The sequence below is a fragment of the Vitis riparia genome, chromosome 2, assembly GCF_004353265.1.
Source record: "Vitis riparia cultivar Riparia Gloire de Montpellier isolate 1030 chromosome 2, EGFV_Vit.rip_1.0, whole genome shotgun sequence".
Classification (NCBI taxonomy): domain Eukaryota; kingdom Viridiplantae; phylum Streptophyta; class Magnoliopsida; order Vitales; family Vitaceae; genus Vitis; species Vitis riparia.
This window is the reverse complement of record NC_048432.1, coordinates 7452518-7470108: the sequence shown is the minus strand read 5'-3', so window position 1 is coordinate 7470108 and position 17591 is coordinate 7452518. Positions and strand designations below refer to the sequence as shown.

Here is a 17591-nt window from a genome sequence, read left to right as displayed (position 1 = left end):
TAGTGAGGAAGTTTCAAGATGTATTTCCAGATGAGTTACCAAGTTTACCACCACATAGAGAATTTGATTTCTCTATTGAAGTATATCCAGGAATGGATCATATTTCAATAGCCCCCTATAGGATGGCCCCACTTGAGTTGAAGGAGTTGAAAACTTAGTTGGAGGAATTGTTGAGTAAGGGTTTTATTTGTCCAAGTACATCGTCATGGGGAGCCCCAGTGTTGCTTGTGAATAAAAAGGATGACACATTGAGGTTGCGTATTGACTATAGGAAGTTGAATAGGGTTACTATGAAGAATAAGTATCATCTTCCAAGGATAGATGATTTATTTGATCAATTGAAGGGTGCAAAGTATTTTAGTGAGATTGACTTAAGAATTGGGTATCATCAACTGAGGGTTAGAGAAGAAGATGTCCCCAAGACCGCTTTTAGAACGAGATATGGGCATTATGAATTTTTAGTCATGCCTTTTGGGTTAACTAATGCCCTTGTTGCTTTTATGGATTTGATGAACAAAATATTTCATGCTTACTTAGATCAGTTTGTGATTGTCTTTGTGGATGATATCTTGAATTACTCAAGGAGTTTGGAGGAGCATAAGCAGCATTTGGTGACCACCCTTAGAATCTTAAGAAGACACCAGTTGTATGAGAAGTTGGACAAAAGAGAGCTTTATGTCACAAGATGCTTCAAATGACCCTCCTCATGGGGCTTATATAGGAGGAGGGAAGCTTCTGGAGACTCCTGGAACTATCTACACTAAGCCATTGGTGGGAAGAGTGTGGAAGGTTCTAGAGATGCCTAGAGATGTCCACACATCTCTACACTATAGTGGAAGGCATGAGAAGAGTCCAAGGCTTTCTAGAGAATTCTAGAGATCTCTTGTACATAGGGTTGTACATAGAATTGTGTAGGGTATTCTAAAATCTTCTTGATTTGAAAGGAACCCTCTAAGGTTCCAGAGAGTTTCATTGGTGCCTATAAATAGGTGAGGGTCTCATTTGGCCAAGGCACCACCCAAATCACTTCCTAACCAAGCAAGTGAGCTTCCAAGCATTGTATAACTTCCTTTGAAAGCAATAAAGCTTCCATTCTTTAAGAGTCGCCTACTACGCCTTCTAAACCTCCCAAGTCGCGAGCGTCTTAGCGGAACAAGCTAAGCATTGGAAGTAAGGCTGACTTAGCAAGATCAAGTGTCTTGACTTGTCTAAGTGCCGCACGAGCTTAGGAAAAGACTAAGTCCGTGACATTTAGCTTACTAAAGTGAATTTCTTAGGCCATGTGGTTTCTGAAACAAGAATAGCAGTGGATCATTCCAAGATGGAAGTTGTGCAGGAGTGACAAAGGCCTATTAATGTATTTGAGGTTAGGAGTTTCTTGGGTTTGGTTGGATACTATAGGACGTTTGTGGAAGACTTCTCTAGAATTGCAACACCAATGACTCGATTGACTAGAAAAGGGGTGAAATTCGAATGGAATGAGGAGTGTGAGAATGCTTTTTAGGAGTTGAAGCGGAAATTGACCGTTGCACCAATGTTAATTACTCCTATTAGTGGAGAGTTGTTTACAATTTATTGTGATGCTTCTACAGTGAGGTTAGGGTGCATGCTAATGCAGCAAGGCAAGGTGTTAGCTTATGCCTCAAGGCAATTAAAGTCACATGAACAGAACTATCCAGCACATGATTTGGAGCTTGCAACAATGGTGTTTGCCCTTAAGACTTGGAGATACTATTTGTATGGAGAGAAGTTTGAAGTGTACTATGACCATAAGAGTTTGAAATACATTTTCACTCAAAAGGATTTGAATTCTAAGCAGAGGAGATGGATGGAGACATTGAAAGATTATGATTTTGCTCTTCACTACCATCCTAGGAAGGCAAATGTTGTAGCAGATGCCCTGAGTAGGAAGCATTATGGTCGGTTGTCTAGCTTATGGTTGAGAAAGTTTGAGATGCATGCAATTATTAAGGATTTTGAGCTATGTCTTGGTTGGGAAGGACAAGGTCCATGCTTGTACAGTGTATCAGCTAAACCAATGATTATCCAAAGAATAGTGGAGGTCAAAGTTCATGATGAGTTTTTAGAAAAGGTTAAAGTCCAGTTGGTAGAAGGTGAAATAGATGAAAATTGGTCTATGCAGGTAGATGGGAGCGGGATATTTAAAGGAAGATTGTGTGTTCCAAGGGATGTGGAGTTGAGTAATGAACTTCTAGCAGATGCTCATAGAGCAAAGTATACCATTCACCCTGGGAATACCAAAATGTTTCAAGACTTAAAGAGACAATTTTGGTGGAGTGGGATAAAGAGAGAAATTGCTCAGTATGTAGCCAATTGTCAATTTTGTCAACAAGTTAAAGCTGGGCACCAGAGGCCTACAGGGTTGTTGCAACCTTTACCCATACCTGAGTGGAAGTGGGATCATGTTACTATGGACTTCGTGATAAGGTTGCCAAGAACTAGAAGCAAGAAAAATGGAGTTTGGGTGATTGTGGACCGTCTTACTAAGTCAGCTCATTTTCTAGCCATGAAGACTACTAACTCCATGAACTCTCTGGCTAAATTGTATGTACAGGAGATTGTGAGGCTACATGGAATACTATTGTCTATAGTGTCTGATAGGGATCTTAAGTTTACTTCCTAGTTTTGGCAGAGTTTACAAAAGGTCATGGGCACCCAGTTGAATTTTAGCACTGCATTTCACCCTCAAATGGATTGTCAGTCAAAGAGAGTAATCCAGATTTTAGAAGACATGTTGAGGGCTTGTGTCTTGGACTTTGGAGGGAATTGGACACATTTTTTACCTTTGGCAGGGTTTGCTTATAACAATAGTTACCAATCTAGCATTGACATGGTGCCTTATGAAGCACTCTATGGGAGACCTTGTAGATCGCCCTTGTGTTGGACAAAGTTGGGTGAGAGTCATTTTTTAGGACCTGAGATTGTCCAAGTAACTACAAAAAAGATACAACTCATCAAGAAAAAACTTAAGACTGCTCAAGATAGACAGAAAAGTTATGCAGACCAAAGGAGAAGGTCCTTGGAGTTTGAGGAAGAGAATTGGGTTTTTGTAAAGGTGTCTCCTCGAAGAGGCATATTTTGGTTTAGGAAAAAGGGGATGTTAGCCCATAGATTAGTGGGACCATTCCAGATCGATAAGAAAGTTGGCCTAGTAGCATACAAGTTAATATTGCCTCAGCAGCTATCCCAAGTCCATGATGTCTTCCATGAATCGATGCTAAGGAAGTGTACTCCAAATCCAACTTGGGTAGTTGACTTGCAAGATGTTCAGATTCATAAAGATACGTCTTATTTGGAGGAACCTTTGCAAATTCTGAAAGTTGGGGAGCATAGTTTCAAGAACAAGGTGATCCTCGCAATCAAAGTGTGGTGGCAACACCATGGGATAGAAAAAACCACTTGGGAACTTGAGGAAGAAATAAGACGACACTATTCACAACTTTTCTATATTTTTTTAGGTAAGTTCGTTTAAATTTCGGTACAAAATTTCTTTTAGGGGGTAGGATGTAATGACCGAGTATTTTTAAGCTACATCAGAATTTCAAATTTGAAAATTCTTCTTTTTGGTGATGGTTGAAAAGTCAAAAAAGGGAAATTGGAGAACACATGTCAAATTTGGATTCACGAAATTCAAAGGATTTTTTTAGTCAACCAACTAAGTTGAATTTTCGTGTCACATCAGCATTTTAGTAGGAAATTCCTTAGGATTCTAGAAATGAAATTTTTTGAAAAACAGAAGAAAAAAAAAAAAAAACAAAAAAAAAACAAAAAAAAAAACAAAAATGGAAATGAAAATAAATTAAACTAATTAAAAATTAAATTAGATTAAATTAATTAATAATAAATTATAGAAAAAAATAAAATATTTATATTGGTGTTTGACAATTTATTAGTGAAGTGTAGAAAAAAATTGAATGAAAAATGAATTAAGAAAAGGAAAAACTAAGTAAATTAATAATATATATATATATATATGATATATTTGGATTGGGTTGGCCGCCACATTTGGTGACTCACTTAAATAGGAAAGAAAAAGGGTGAAGAAAGAGAAAAGAATTAGAAAGTGGGAAAAGGAAGGAAAAAAAAGTGACAAAAAGAGAGGGGTGTTCTCGGTGACTAGAAGTAGATAGCGCCGCTGTTTTTCGGCCGGCCATTTTGACAATCAAGCGACGTCCGTTTCGTGTGAGATTTTAGGGGAACATTCTATTGAACACAAGGAACATTCGTACAGTGTCGGATTTCGTTTTCAACGGTTGGATAGTTAGATCTATGGTAAGGTGTTTTAACCCAAAAACTTTGATTTAATGCCCTTTTCTTGAAGAAAATTATAAATCTTGTTGTTAGGAGTTAAATAGGAATATTTGTGATTGGAGAAATTTTATTAGATGATTTAGGAATTTTCCTTGAAATTTTTTTTATGATGAGATTATTTAATTGTGGAAAAATGATAGTATTTGGTTATTAAAATTAATGGGATTGTTGAGGATAAGTAAAATTATGGTATAAATTATGTTTTCTTGATATTTAGATTATTTAGAATTTATTAGGATGTTATTGGTAATTTAATTGTGGAAAATGATAGCGTTTGGTTATTAAAATTAATGGGATTGCTGAGGATAAGTAAAATTATGGTATAAATTATGTTTTATTGATATTCGGATTATTGAGAATTTATTGGGATGTTGTTGGTAGTTTAATTGTGGAAAATGATACTGTTTGGTTATTAAATTTAATGGGATTGTTGAGAATAAGTTAAATTATGGTATAAATTATGTTATATTGATATTTAGATTAGTGGGAATTTTCTTTGATATTTGTGGATGATGATATGTAATTTCATTGCATTTCATATACATCATGGTTGTGTAAAGGAAAATAAAAATTGTTGAAAGGTTGCATAAAATGGAAAAAAATAATAATAATAAAATGATGATAAAAAGTAAAGGCCCGTGAGAGGCGAATTAAGAAGGGAGTGAGATTCCTAGGGTGAAAGACCCAAAAATTTATCCCGGGAAGACTCCGAATGGGGAGTGTATTTGCGTACGATCACGTATCCTTCGGTGAAAGCCCGAGAACGACAGTGCATTGTATAACTACATGTCACATCCCCACATGCATTTTATTTAATTGTTGAAGCATTATACTTAAGAGTAAATGAAACGTTTGAGTTATTAACTTTATGGTTGAATATTTATTTGGTATATCTTTGAACCTTAGTAATATAAATTAACCCGCTTGGGTGCAAAACACCCTATTAAGCAAAGTGGAAATGCTCACCCTTTCTTTCTTAAAACTTTTAGATGCAGATATAACTCTTGAGGATCAACAGATAGAGCAGGAAGCACCTCAAAATGCCCCAAGAGATTTTGGAGCTACTTAGGGGATTGTAGTATAGTGGTTATGTTGGTTTATTTTGGAACTTGTATTAGCAAACTTTGAAACTATATATTTGTAATAAGGCTTTATTTTGGTTAACTTGTTCAACTGTGAACTCTTATTTTAAACTTTAATGATAATTACTATCTCTTATTACTCTTGAGTATCGGTTTGTATATTGAGGGGTTGGAACTTTAGTTGGAGGAATTTTTGTGGTGGCTTATTCCTAGATAAAAAAAAAAAAAAAAAAAAAAAAAAAAAAAAAAAAAAAATTCAGGATGTTTTGGTTAACTGCCAGCTTGGACTAGGAGAAACCCTTAGGGTCAAACCTTTGACCTCAGGTCATAGGCCAAGTTATGGGTTGCCTGGAATTTGGGTTGTGACAATCCTCGTTAACAAATATATACAATTTCAAATATAGCACAAAGAGAAATCCAAAAAGTTTCCTCTTCATAATAAGCTATGGAAAGAAACCAAAATATTCATGTATGGTCATACAAACTTCATTTCATGATATTGTGATCAGTGTACATGGTTTTATTGTTTAATATTACAATACCATATTTATATTAGTTTCTCTAAGAAACTAATTTAATATATGTATTATTAATGTTTTATTATTTATTAAAGTTTCTTACAAAATTGTCACAATTTTTTTTCCTTCCCATCAAATTTTTTCTCCAAATGTTTTGTTTGATATATCTGATATTTGTGTAAAATTCAACCACCAATATTCCATGAATTTTTATATTTTCATCCTTGGCTTTAAGTATTTTGATGAAAGTGCACTTTTTCCTATGAGAAAAGTGAAGCAGTCACCCTCTAAAGTTCACATGATGTCACATTCACCAAAAAGTAGAGTAGGAGAGACTCCCTTAGCATCCTCTAAAAACAAGCATTCATGTTCCATAGACATCTGAGCAACCCAAGAATATATTTGGAGATAAGCATCCATGTTCAAATAATGCAAAACTATGGCATAGCAGCTATGCAGGGAGAACATGAACCGGTCTATGCATTGGAGCTCAAGACAAATGTGCACCAAGTGCCATGTTAGTGGAGAGTGATCTTGAATATGAACTACTAAGTTTCAAGATACATGGTGCTTTGTAATTAGTGTTACAATGATGGAACTTACATGTCATAGTGATCCACAAGGACATGGTTTGCCATGATTAGTCTATGTGGACTTTACAAAATAAGATATCAATATTTAGGGATCCTAACATGGGTAGGAGTTTTCTTGGTATTGGTAGGGTTTTTTGCTAAGAGCTTGCAAGAGTTATTCACTAAATCTTACTTGTGGCCTTTCCAGGATTTTCTTCTTGCAATTCACTTAAATAATATCAAATTAAATGAGGTTAGGAATTTAAGCTCTTTATTTGGTTAGTGTTTTATAAAAAGATCAACACCAATATCTTGTTACAAGTTAGAAAGTCGTTTAAAGACCTAAGCCTTGAGCCCTTTCCTTTAGGCAATGTCAAGATAGTGGCTTATCTTTTCCTTCACTATCCATTTGCTTTTGAATTGATGTACAACTCATTCCAACTTCATATAGTCTTACAAGGATGCTTAGGGAGAAAGTTCTTAAGTAGTGTCTAATTTGGATCAAGAGGATGTAAAGATCTTCAATTATGCAAGGAGGCCTTTATACTTCATGTGGGACACTTTGCATTACCTCACTTCTTTTAGGGGTTGATTACAAAAAATTCTCAAGCATTCCTTCCAGCAAGATTATGTTTGATTAGAAGCATCCCTTCCCCTTCACCCTCCCCCTTCTCTCCCTTGGTGGCAATTAAGGTGTCTTCTCATGATTTCCTCCAGGGTAATCTAGGGCAAATGGGATTGGTGACATCTTTAGATATTACTGCGGCCATAACTCGTGGGATCTGGGCGGTCCGGGGGGGACCACCACGGCTCCTCTCTTCTCAAGAATCCATGTTAAAGTTTTTTTTTCCCAAGCTAGTCGATTTTGGTTTGACCACTGATGGAAACTTTCTGGAGAAAATATTCTTAGGGATAGGGAGTCCTAGAAATTGAATGATTGAATTTGCAAAATTGTTGATGTTTTAGATGAATCAGCTTTCTCTTTCACTTAGATGCCTAACTTCCAATCAGTGGATCAGCAAGGTAACCAAGGAGCCTCATTGATAGAGAGGGTTCTGTTGGAAATTCCCTCTTTCCTTGAGTTCAAAACTTACAATTTCCCATGCAAAGTCACCATGATTTTGGTTTCTGGCTGTTCTCTTTGCTCACATGCTTGTATTTCTTTTCTTATTTATAGGTTTGGCATAAAGGATAGCTCATTCATCTTTCTAACTTATCTTATGTTTCCCTCTCAATAAATAGATTGCTTTTTATCAAAAAAAAAAAAAAATGAAAAATGAAAAACCATTTCCATAATTAGGGGGTAAAATCATGAGCTTCCTAGCTTAGGTATTTTCTTCTACTATTTTTGGCATGTTTTGACAAAGACTTTCAAAACATGTAAAAAGTAATAAATAAGCCACAATGTAGCAGGAAAACTTTCTAGTTGAGAACCATCAATTCTTAAGAAGGCACTATTTAATGAAGTATGTCCTGTAAAAATTTTCCATCAAGAACAATGAAAAACAATGAACTTTTAGTTGAACAAGAAAATTAGCTACTCAAATGTTAACAAGGAAAATACTCACTCAAACCGTGTGCTATCCATGTTCATCACAAGCTCAAATATCTCTTCACAGGAAGCCTCCACAACACCAATAGCCCCCATTGCTCTACTGCAGCTCCTTCGCTGCATGTAACATAACGGAATCAAAATAACTAAACGATCTTAATTAACTGATAAGTAAGGGACTACAAAGTAAATCCAGAAGGACACTACATACAAGGTAATCAGCTTCAAGAAGTTCCTCAAAAATGCGAAGTCCTGCAATAATTTGTCTAAACTATTATTAGTGATTCATGATGCCATTGCACTGTAGCTCAGGTATGAATAATCCAATCCCCATCTATGATATATCATCTTGATCATCACACAATTGAGAGAGAACTTAATAATAGACAACAAGCAACTTGCCATTCTGGCATTGAAGAAGGCGCCAATGCTTTCTGGAAACAACTTGATTGCTGTTATTCATATTCAATAAATCTTCATCAAACCTTCCTGTCCAATCAAGTACTGACTCAGGGGGACCTGCCAATTATATAGTTATTCATCAAAATGTCTCCAAAACATAATACAGAATAAGAAAACTAACAAAACAAAGAAAATTCAGAGACACCATTTCCAAACGTTGTTCTCCTTAGTAATCGAGGACCATGATCATCTTCATCCTCCAGTGCACTATACCTGTAAAAACATTTAGAAAGGAAAATTTTATGAGCACATTTTTGTAAATGCAAACAATAGTTAAGTTAGAACTATGAAAAGATGCTTACAAATCAGAAAGTATTATGGTACTCAGAATGTTTCCTATAAAAAGGATAAATAAAATAGAACTGAGACAAAAATATATGTGATGCCAATGTGTAACTAGGAGTTGAACAACTAAACAATGAAGCAGGCAAGGGAAATGCAAGTGCAAACACTTACTGAACAAGATCACAATTAATAAGATTGTATTAATAAAACAATATTGCAATATAATAATTGATGAATCCCAATACTCTGAACTAATCAGTCTTTTTGCACCAAAGAAGAAGAAGAAGAAGAAACCCTAAAAAGGCCCATAGAGAGTAAAACATTATATAATGTTGTAACACCCAAGGGTTAAGTTAACCCAAAAATATAATTTGGGCCCTTGGGCATAAATTTTGAGTCCTATGGATTTAAAGCCATATGAGATTAAATTTTGTGTATGTATGTTAAGAATAATAATAATATAAAAACCTTAAAACACTTTCAAAATATTTATTAAAACTCTTTAAGATGCAGGTAGAGAACGAAGGGCAGAGATAAGTTAGGATTTTGAGATATAAGGTGAAGAGAAAGGGTATTATTCTCCTTTCAGAGAAAACTTCAAGGTAAGATTTTTTTCTTCAAAAAATATTTTCCTTCTCTCTAGAATACAATTAATATTTTAGTTTTAAAAAAAGAAATAATTAATAGAAAAATATGGTACAAAGGCTTGATCTACAAAGCTGAGTAGTAAATAAATAAATTGGGATTTAAGTGAACCTAGAATTCAAAGATTTTAAACCTAGAGTTCTTTTGATGAAGATTTGAGAAGCACTTAACACTACAATGGAAGTTTGGATATAGTAGAAATATCATATGGATCTGCACATTTTATTTTCAAAGAGTATAAAAAAAATAAAAAATAAAAAACTAAAAAAATAAATGAGTTGTTGTGGTGAGATCAAATCTCACACCCATGAATGTTTTGTTAGTGTGGGTGAATCCATAGGGTGCTACATATGGACATTATATGATTATTATTGTGAAATGATGAGAATAGTGCAATATAATTGAGAATTTCTTTAGTGTGTTTTAGGGTTGAAAAATAATGAGATGTTGTTTGGAAGTAGTATGTATTTTTAAAGGCTAATACATTGTTAAAGTGGTTTTGGTGTAGTATTAAGTATAGGAGAATTTGGCATGGGCACCATGCAATTTTCATGCATGATAGATTTTCTTATGTGGAGACCACACCTTTGTTGTGTAGAAGATTTAATCTTAATGGAAGGTTGAATAAATGTTGGAAGGTAGGATATCAGAAAACATTAGGCTAGAATTTCTTTGGAAAGAAATTTGAGTAATTCTATAGGAAAAAAAAAACGTTAAGTCAACCTAAATAATGGAGATTGGATTTTTTCTCTAAATGAATTAATTCACCTAATTTTGGTATAGGGTTAACTAATAAATAAATAAATAAATATATATATATATATATATATATATATATGCTCTAAAACTTCAATCTGAAGGATTCCTTTAAATCTCTTGGGTGATTTATGAGAAAATTTTGTAACTCTATTCCTTTAGGATTATTGAACTCAAGTAAGAGGATTTTGTGAAAATATGGTTTTTTGTTATAAATGATCAAATACATATATATATTTTTTTTTTGTAAATTTTGAAAAATATTTAGATAAGTTTGAAGTATTGAAATTGGGAATTTTTTTAATTGACCCTATTTTGCCCCACATGTGCATTCTAGTTATCTGTTCCTAGTCAACAAGGGAAAAGATGTTGACCTTTATTACCCTTGATGGGGGTAACAATAATCTAAAAACTTAGCCAATAGGGTAGTTATTGACCTATGGTATACCATTAGATTGGTTCTAGTTTTGCCGATCAAAATGTAATGATTTCGCCACTTTTGTAAGTCCCACTATGATGGACATTTTTATTTTATCGAAAAATTTGATTTGAGACGGTTTTGAAAATAACACATGTAATACAAGTTTATTTTATATGATTGGGCTCATGTGACAAACATTCTCTATTTCACCTTTGAAAAATAAATGTACTAGATCTCTACCCCTTGTTGGGCTTTCAAGCTCACTCCTTTTATTAAATGTTTTCAAGTACACTTGATTCTAGGAAGGAATGACATGGGTAGGAAGGGTTTGAGAAGTTCCTTTATTTCTTTAGCTATGAGACTAGTTTAATTGAATATTTTTAGTATTAGTGGTTTATTTTACTACTACTTTTTTGGGAGAATTATCATAATTAGAGTTATGGATTTTTGTATGGAAAGGCAATTTCTCATTAAGACTTTTTATTAGTTTAATTACTACTTCACCCAGGTTTTGTGATTAAGATATTGCTAAATACTCTGACTTTACGCTTTAACCTTTAGGCTTCACATGTGAAATGATCATGGTATCCTGGCCTCCGAGTTTAGGTCATTACAAAGTGGTATCAGAGCTATAGGATATGATCCTATAGACTTCTCAACATAGTTGAGGTTGGGTTAGATTATGTGTGAAGAGAATCTGTATTTTTTTCCTTTTTGAAATTTTAGTTTCCTTTGTGATTCAATTATTATTTAGGATTATGTGTGAAGAGAATTCGTTGATCTTAGCAAGGTGGAGGTTACGGTTACTTGGAAAAGGCCTACCACTGTAACTGAGGTTAGAAGCTTTTTAGGATTTAATGGGTATTACAAACATTTCCCCAAGATCACTCTACCTTTGACTAAACATACGTAGAAGAAAATTAACTTTATATGGTCTGGTGAATGTGAGTATAGTTTTGAAGAGTTGAAAAATAGATTAGTGACAACTCCAATGTTGACTATTCCTTCGGGCTCAAGTGGATAGGTTATCTTTAGTGATGCATCAAACCAGGGACTTGATTGTGTATTAATGCAACATGGGAAGGTTAGTGCTTATGCTTTTAAACAATTGAAACCTTATGAGCTCAACTATCCTACTCATGAGCTAGAGTTGGTAACTATGGTTTTACCCTTAACATTTAGAGACATTATTTTCATAACTACACATGAAATTTTCACAAACCACAAAGCTTAAAATATTTATTTTCTCATAAAGAATTAAATATACGACAATTGAAGTGAATTAAGCTTCTTAAGGACTATGATTGCACCATTCTGTATCATCTTGGCAAGGCAAATGTAGTTGCTAATGCTTTGAGTAGAAACTCTAGTAGTTCTTTGAAGCCCTACGAGGAAGATCACCTCATTTGTTGTGTGATTTGGAGAGATTGGGGGCTCACTTCACAATTCTGGATTCTGAAGTACTATTAGCTAGTCTTAGTGTTCAGTCAAATCTAGTTGAGAGGATTATGTCATCACGTGGGGAAGACTCATAGCTAATGCAAATCATGAATTGTGTTAGAAAGGTACTAAACCCGAGTTTACACTTTTAGATAATGGGATTTTGAAGTTTAGGATTAGACAATGTGTGCCTCAAATTAGATTTTTGAGAAAAGAGATTCTACAAGAGGCTCATAGCTCTAAATTTTCAAATCATCTTAGTGGGACCAAGATGTATAGAGATATGAGACAACTTTATTTGTAGCTTGGTTTAAAGTGAGATATTGCTTATTTTGTTGCAAGGTGCTTAACTTGTCAACAAGTAAAAGCTAAGCACCAATACCCAGTAAGGCCATTGCAACCACTTCCCATTCCTAAGTGGAAATAGGAGCATATTACAATAGACTTTGTTTCTAGATTACCGAAGTCTATGGGAGGTAACATATGGTTTGGGTAATTGTTGATAGATTAACAAAATCAGCCCACTTTTTGCCTTATTCGGACCACATTTCCCCTAGATAGATTGATCTTCTTATATGTCTAGGAAATTGTAAGATTATACGAGGTTCTAGTGTCTATTATTTCATACAAAGATTTTCGTTTAACTACTAGATCTTAGAAGTGCTTACAAAAAGCTTTGGGGACTCAATTGAGATATAGCATTGCCTTTTATCCTCAGATAGATGGTCAATCAAAGTTTGGAGGATATTTTGAGAGCATGTATCCTGGATTTAGAAGGTCGTTGGGAAGGCCATATGCCTTTGGTAGAATTTGATTATAACAATAGCTATCAAGCTAGTATTGGTATTGCACCATATAAGGCTTTGTATGGTAGAAGGTGTAGGTCCCTAATTTGTTGGGATGAAATTAGTGAGAGGAAAATCTTAGGTCCAAAGCTAGTTCAAGTGACCACAAACAAAGTTGCATTGATGAAAGAAAGACTGAAAATTGCTAAGAGTCAACAAAAAGGCTATGCAGATAATCAAAGGCGCAACTTAGAGTTTAAGGTTGGAGATCATATGTTTCTCAAGGTTTCACCTATGAAAACAATGATGAGATTTGGAATAAAAGGAAAGTTGAGTCCTAGATATGTTAAACCTTTTGAGATTCTGAAGAAGATTGACACTTTGGCCTATCGAGTTACCCTGCCCTTAGGATTATAGAGGATTCATAATATTTTTAATGTATCAAATTTGAGGAAGTGTGTCCATGATCCTTTTCATACAGTGGAACTTGAGCCTTTACAACTGGTAGAAAATTTCACTTATGAGGAGTTCCCCGTTTAAATTGTTGATAAGATGGATAAGGTTCTTTGAGGTGTCGTGGTCAAAAGTTCAATGGAGTAATCATTCAGAAAAGTAGGCTACTTGAGAACTAGAAAAGGAGTTTAAAGAAAAATATCTATGCCTTTTTTCATATTCCACACACACCTAGTTTATAGCACTGAAATTTTTTGGAGGGGAGGATGTAACAGCTAAGGGTTTAGTTAGCCCAAAAATATAATTTTGGACCCATAAGCTTAAATTTTAGGCCTCATAGCCCATGGGCTTAAACTTTGGGTTGTAAGCTAAAAGAAAAAATAAAGTAATAAATAATAATAATAAGAATAATAATAAGAATAATAATATAAAACCCTAAAAAAATTGTTCTAAATAGTTATTAAAAATCTTTCGAACATTATGATGAACAAAGCACAGACACAAGTTAGGATTTCAAATCCAAGGTGAATAAAATGGATATTTTTCTCTTTTCAGAAAAACTTTAGGATAAGAGTTTTAGTTCAAAAATATTTTCCTTCTCCTTAGAATAGAATTGTTATTTTAGTTAAATAATAATAATAATAATAATTAATAGAAAATATGTAAATAAATAAATTGGTGTTTAAACGAATCTCAAATTCATAAATTTTAAACCTAGAGTTATTTTGATAAATATTTGAGAAGAAATCAATGCTAGAATGAAAGTTTGCATATGATGGAAATATCTTGTGGATTTGTACATTTTATTTTCAAAGAATACAAAAATAAAGGTTAAAGTGGTGAGGTCAAATCTCATGCTCATGGATGTTTTGTTGTTGTGAGTGAATCCATAGGGCACCACATATGAAGACTATATGACTATTATGGGGAAACATTGAGAACAATAGAATGTGGTTATGAGAATTTTGGTAACATGTTTTGGGGTTGGAAAATAATAAGCTATTGTTTAGAAGTAGTAGGCATTTTTAAAAGCTTTTTTAGGTTGCAAAGGTGTTTTTGGTGTGGTATTAAGCATATGGGAATTTTGCATGGGCGTCCATGCAACTTTCATCCATAATAGATTTTCTTTCATAGAGACTACACCTTTTTTGTGTAAAAGATTTAATCTTAATGGAAAGTTAAATAGATGTTAGATGGTTGGATGCTAGAATTTCTTAGGAAAGAAATTTGTGTAATTTTTTAGGAAAACAAAGTTAAGTCAACCTACATAATGAAAATTAGATATTTTCCCTAAAATGAATTAATTCACCTAATGTTGATATAGGGTTACAATATAAATAAATATATACTTCCGAGGAAAATATTTATTAGAACTTTAGTCTGAAGGATTCTTTCAAATCTCTCGGATGATTCATAGGAAAATTATGTAACTTTGTTTCTTTAGGATTATCCAACTCAAGGGGATTCTATGAAAATATATTTATTTTTTTGTTATAAGTTATCAAGCATATATTTTATTAAAATTTTGAAAAATATTTAGATAAGTTTGATGTACTAAAATTGGGAATTTTTTTTAATTGACTATATTTTGCCTTGCATGTACATTCTGGTTATCTGACTCTAGTCAATAAAGGAAAAGATGTTGACCTTTATTACCCTTGGCAGGGGTGATGATGATCTAAAAACCTAATTAATGGGGTAGTTACTAACATACTGTATACCATTGAATTGGTTCTAATTCCACAATGTAAGGAACATCTAAAGCTAGCAACTTCTATAAGTCCCACTATAATGGACATTTTTGTTAACAAATAGAAAATATATGCACATTTATTAAAAAAAATTGTTTGAGACTGTTATGAAAATAGCACATGTAACACAAGTTTGTTACACATGTATACCGTTTGTATAACCTTCCTTGGTTAATGGAGGTTTACTTAGTTCTTTTGATCAAGCTTGTACTTCATGGGGAGGATTCCTCATCCTTCTCATGTTTCTTTTCTCATTTAATACATATCTTTTGTTTTTGATAAAAAAAAAAATACAAGTTTATTTCATATGATTAGACTCATGTAATAATCACTTCCTATTTCATTATTGAAAAATAAATATACTTGATCTTTACCTTTATTAGGCTTTTAAGCTTACTCCTTTTATTAAGGTTATATTTGTTTCCCGAAAAGTACGAAGGAAAGAAAAAAAGTTAAAGAAGATAATTTCTCATGTTTCATTGTTCTATGAAAATTTTTAAAGAAAATCAAAATATAATTAAAATTAGTTAGAAATTTATGCATTTTTAAATAATTTAATCTTTATATAAAAGGGTTAAAATAAGTGAAATGAATTCAAAATATTATATAAAAATAATTTATTGACTTTAAATTTATTTTTTATTTTCCTTCACTTTTTCTTTGCTTTCACTTTTCCACTATATTTTATTTCCCTTATATTTTCCCTCACATTTTCCAAGAACCAAACATAACCTAAATATTTTCAAGTACACGTGATTTTGGTAAGAAGAGAATTCCTTTATTTCTTTAGCTATGAGATTAGTTTAATTGGATTTTTTTTATTAGAAACGAAATATATATATTGATAATAGTAAAGTCCAAGAGAAGGATGAAAGGTCTTTCCCACCAAATACAAAACCTAATCAAAGTAAGACTATACTCTTCCATTATACGAGGATAAATACAGATAAAGACATGTATAAAATATCACAAAAGATCAAAATCAAACTCTCTCAAATGTTATCCACCCTTTTCAAACTATAAACCGAAAGTTAGCTAAGTTGAATAACATTAAGTTGGATTCCTCTAAAAGTGACAGTACAAGAGGCTCAAAAGGAGGAGCAAAAGTAAAGAAGATCCCACAACATTTCTTTTGTTCTACACTTATCTTGAAAGAATGCTAAGATTTTGCTCTTGCCACACAATCCACAATACAATGAGGCAAGTGATCTGCCAAAGAGTCTTGCTCCTAATTGAATTCCCCAACCCTCTAAATGAAATAACCATCATATCTTCAATACTCCCAAGAGGAACCCAATCCATATTAGCTATAGTGAAAAGCTTATTGCAAAGCCCCAATGTTATTAGGCAATATAGGAACAGATGGTTCATAGATTCTCCACTCCCTTTGCAAAGAATACACCAATGAGGACTTAAAGATTTTTAAGGTCTTCTTACCTGTAGCATGTCATTGGCATTCATCTTCTTGTGCACCACTAACCAAGAAAAAGTCTATACCTTTGAAGGGGCTTTTGATTTCCAAACAAAATTAGCTAGAAGGAATGGGATTGGATTTAAGGACTTGGACAAGACTGTGAAAAAAGATTTTACTGAGAATAAACCAAAGAAAGATAAGGACCAAACTCTTGAATCTGCAGTAAAACCAGACTAGTGCATTGAAGCAAGTGAAGACATGAGTCCTTTTAAAAGTTCAGTTTCTAAATCAATGAGATTGCATTGGAAGTTAAAAGTTTCAAGAAGGAGGATAGGAATTACCAAGGACAAGTAAGATGGTGATAGTTCTCACTGAGACAGCTCTATAAAGACCTAAAAATTGTGAACATAATGATTGATTTCCCCACCATAAATCTTCCCAAATTTCGATTTTCTCCCAATTCCCCACCACAAAGCAGGTTTATGGGTAAAAGTCCTGAAAACCTTGTGCAATAGCCTTCCAAGGACATCTGTTTGACCATCTAATTGGATATTTTTTATATTAATGGCTTATTTTACTACTACTTTTTAGGAGAATTGTTATAATTTGAGTTATGGATTTTTGTATGGAAAGACAATTTCTCGTTAAGACTTTTTGTTAGTTTAATTACTACTTCACAAAGATTCTGTGATTAGCATATTGCTAATTACTCCAGGCTTCACATGTAAAATGACTATAGTGTCCTGACCTTTGGGTTCAAGTCACTACAAATATTGATGAACGACACTTCATACTAATCAGTGTTTTCACACCAAAGAAGAAACAATATTGATGAATCCTAACAATAGCACTAATCAATGTGTTCAAACCAAAGAAGTAAGAGATCTCAAAAGAAATATTACATCACGTTAACTAGTTTTTTGCACAACTAAAATAATGCATCACAAAATCTTCAAAAGAAATATTATTAACTAGTTTTTTGCACCACTAACATAATGTTGCATCACAAAATACCCATTGAAATAATGCATCACAAAATCTTCAAAAGAAATACTATTATTAACTAGTTTTTCGCACCATTGACAAATAATACATAATGTTGCATCACAAAATACCCATTGAA

At 33.2% G+C, this 17591-nt stretch overlaps 1 protein-coding gene across 2 annotated transcripts in view; it reads right to left on the bottom strand.

The window, feature by feature from the left end:
* The window catches only part of LOC117927459 (protein ENHANCED DISEASE RESISTANCE 2-like), an 84459-nt gene that overhangs the window by 49591 nt on the left and 17277 nt on the right, over positions 1–17591 (bottom strand). For both annotated transcript variants that reach the window (XM_034846946.1, XM_034846948.1), the window contains 4 exons: positions 8664–8731; positions 8459–8575; positions 8268–8308; positions 8073–8173 (listed from right to left, as the gene is read on the bottom strand). In XM_034846946.1, coding sequence (XP_034702837.1) covers positions 8073–8173; positions 8268–8308; positions 8459–8575; positions 8664–8731 — 327 coding nt within the window. The remainder of the gene's footprint in view (positions 1–8072; positions 8174–8267; positions 8309–8458; positions 8576–8663; positions 8732–17591) is intronic.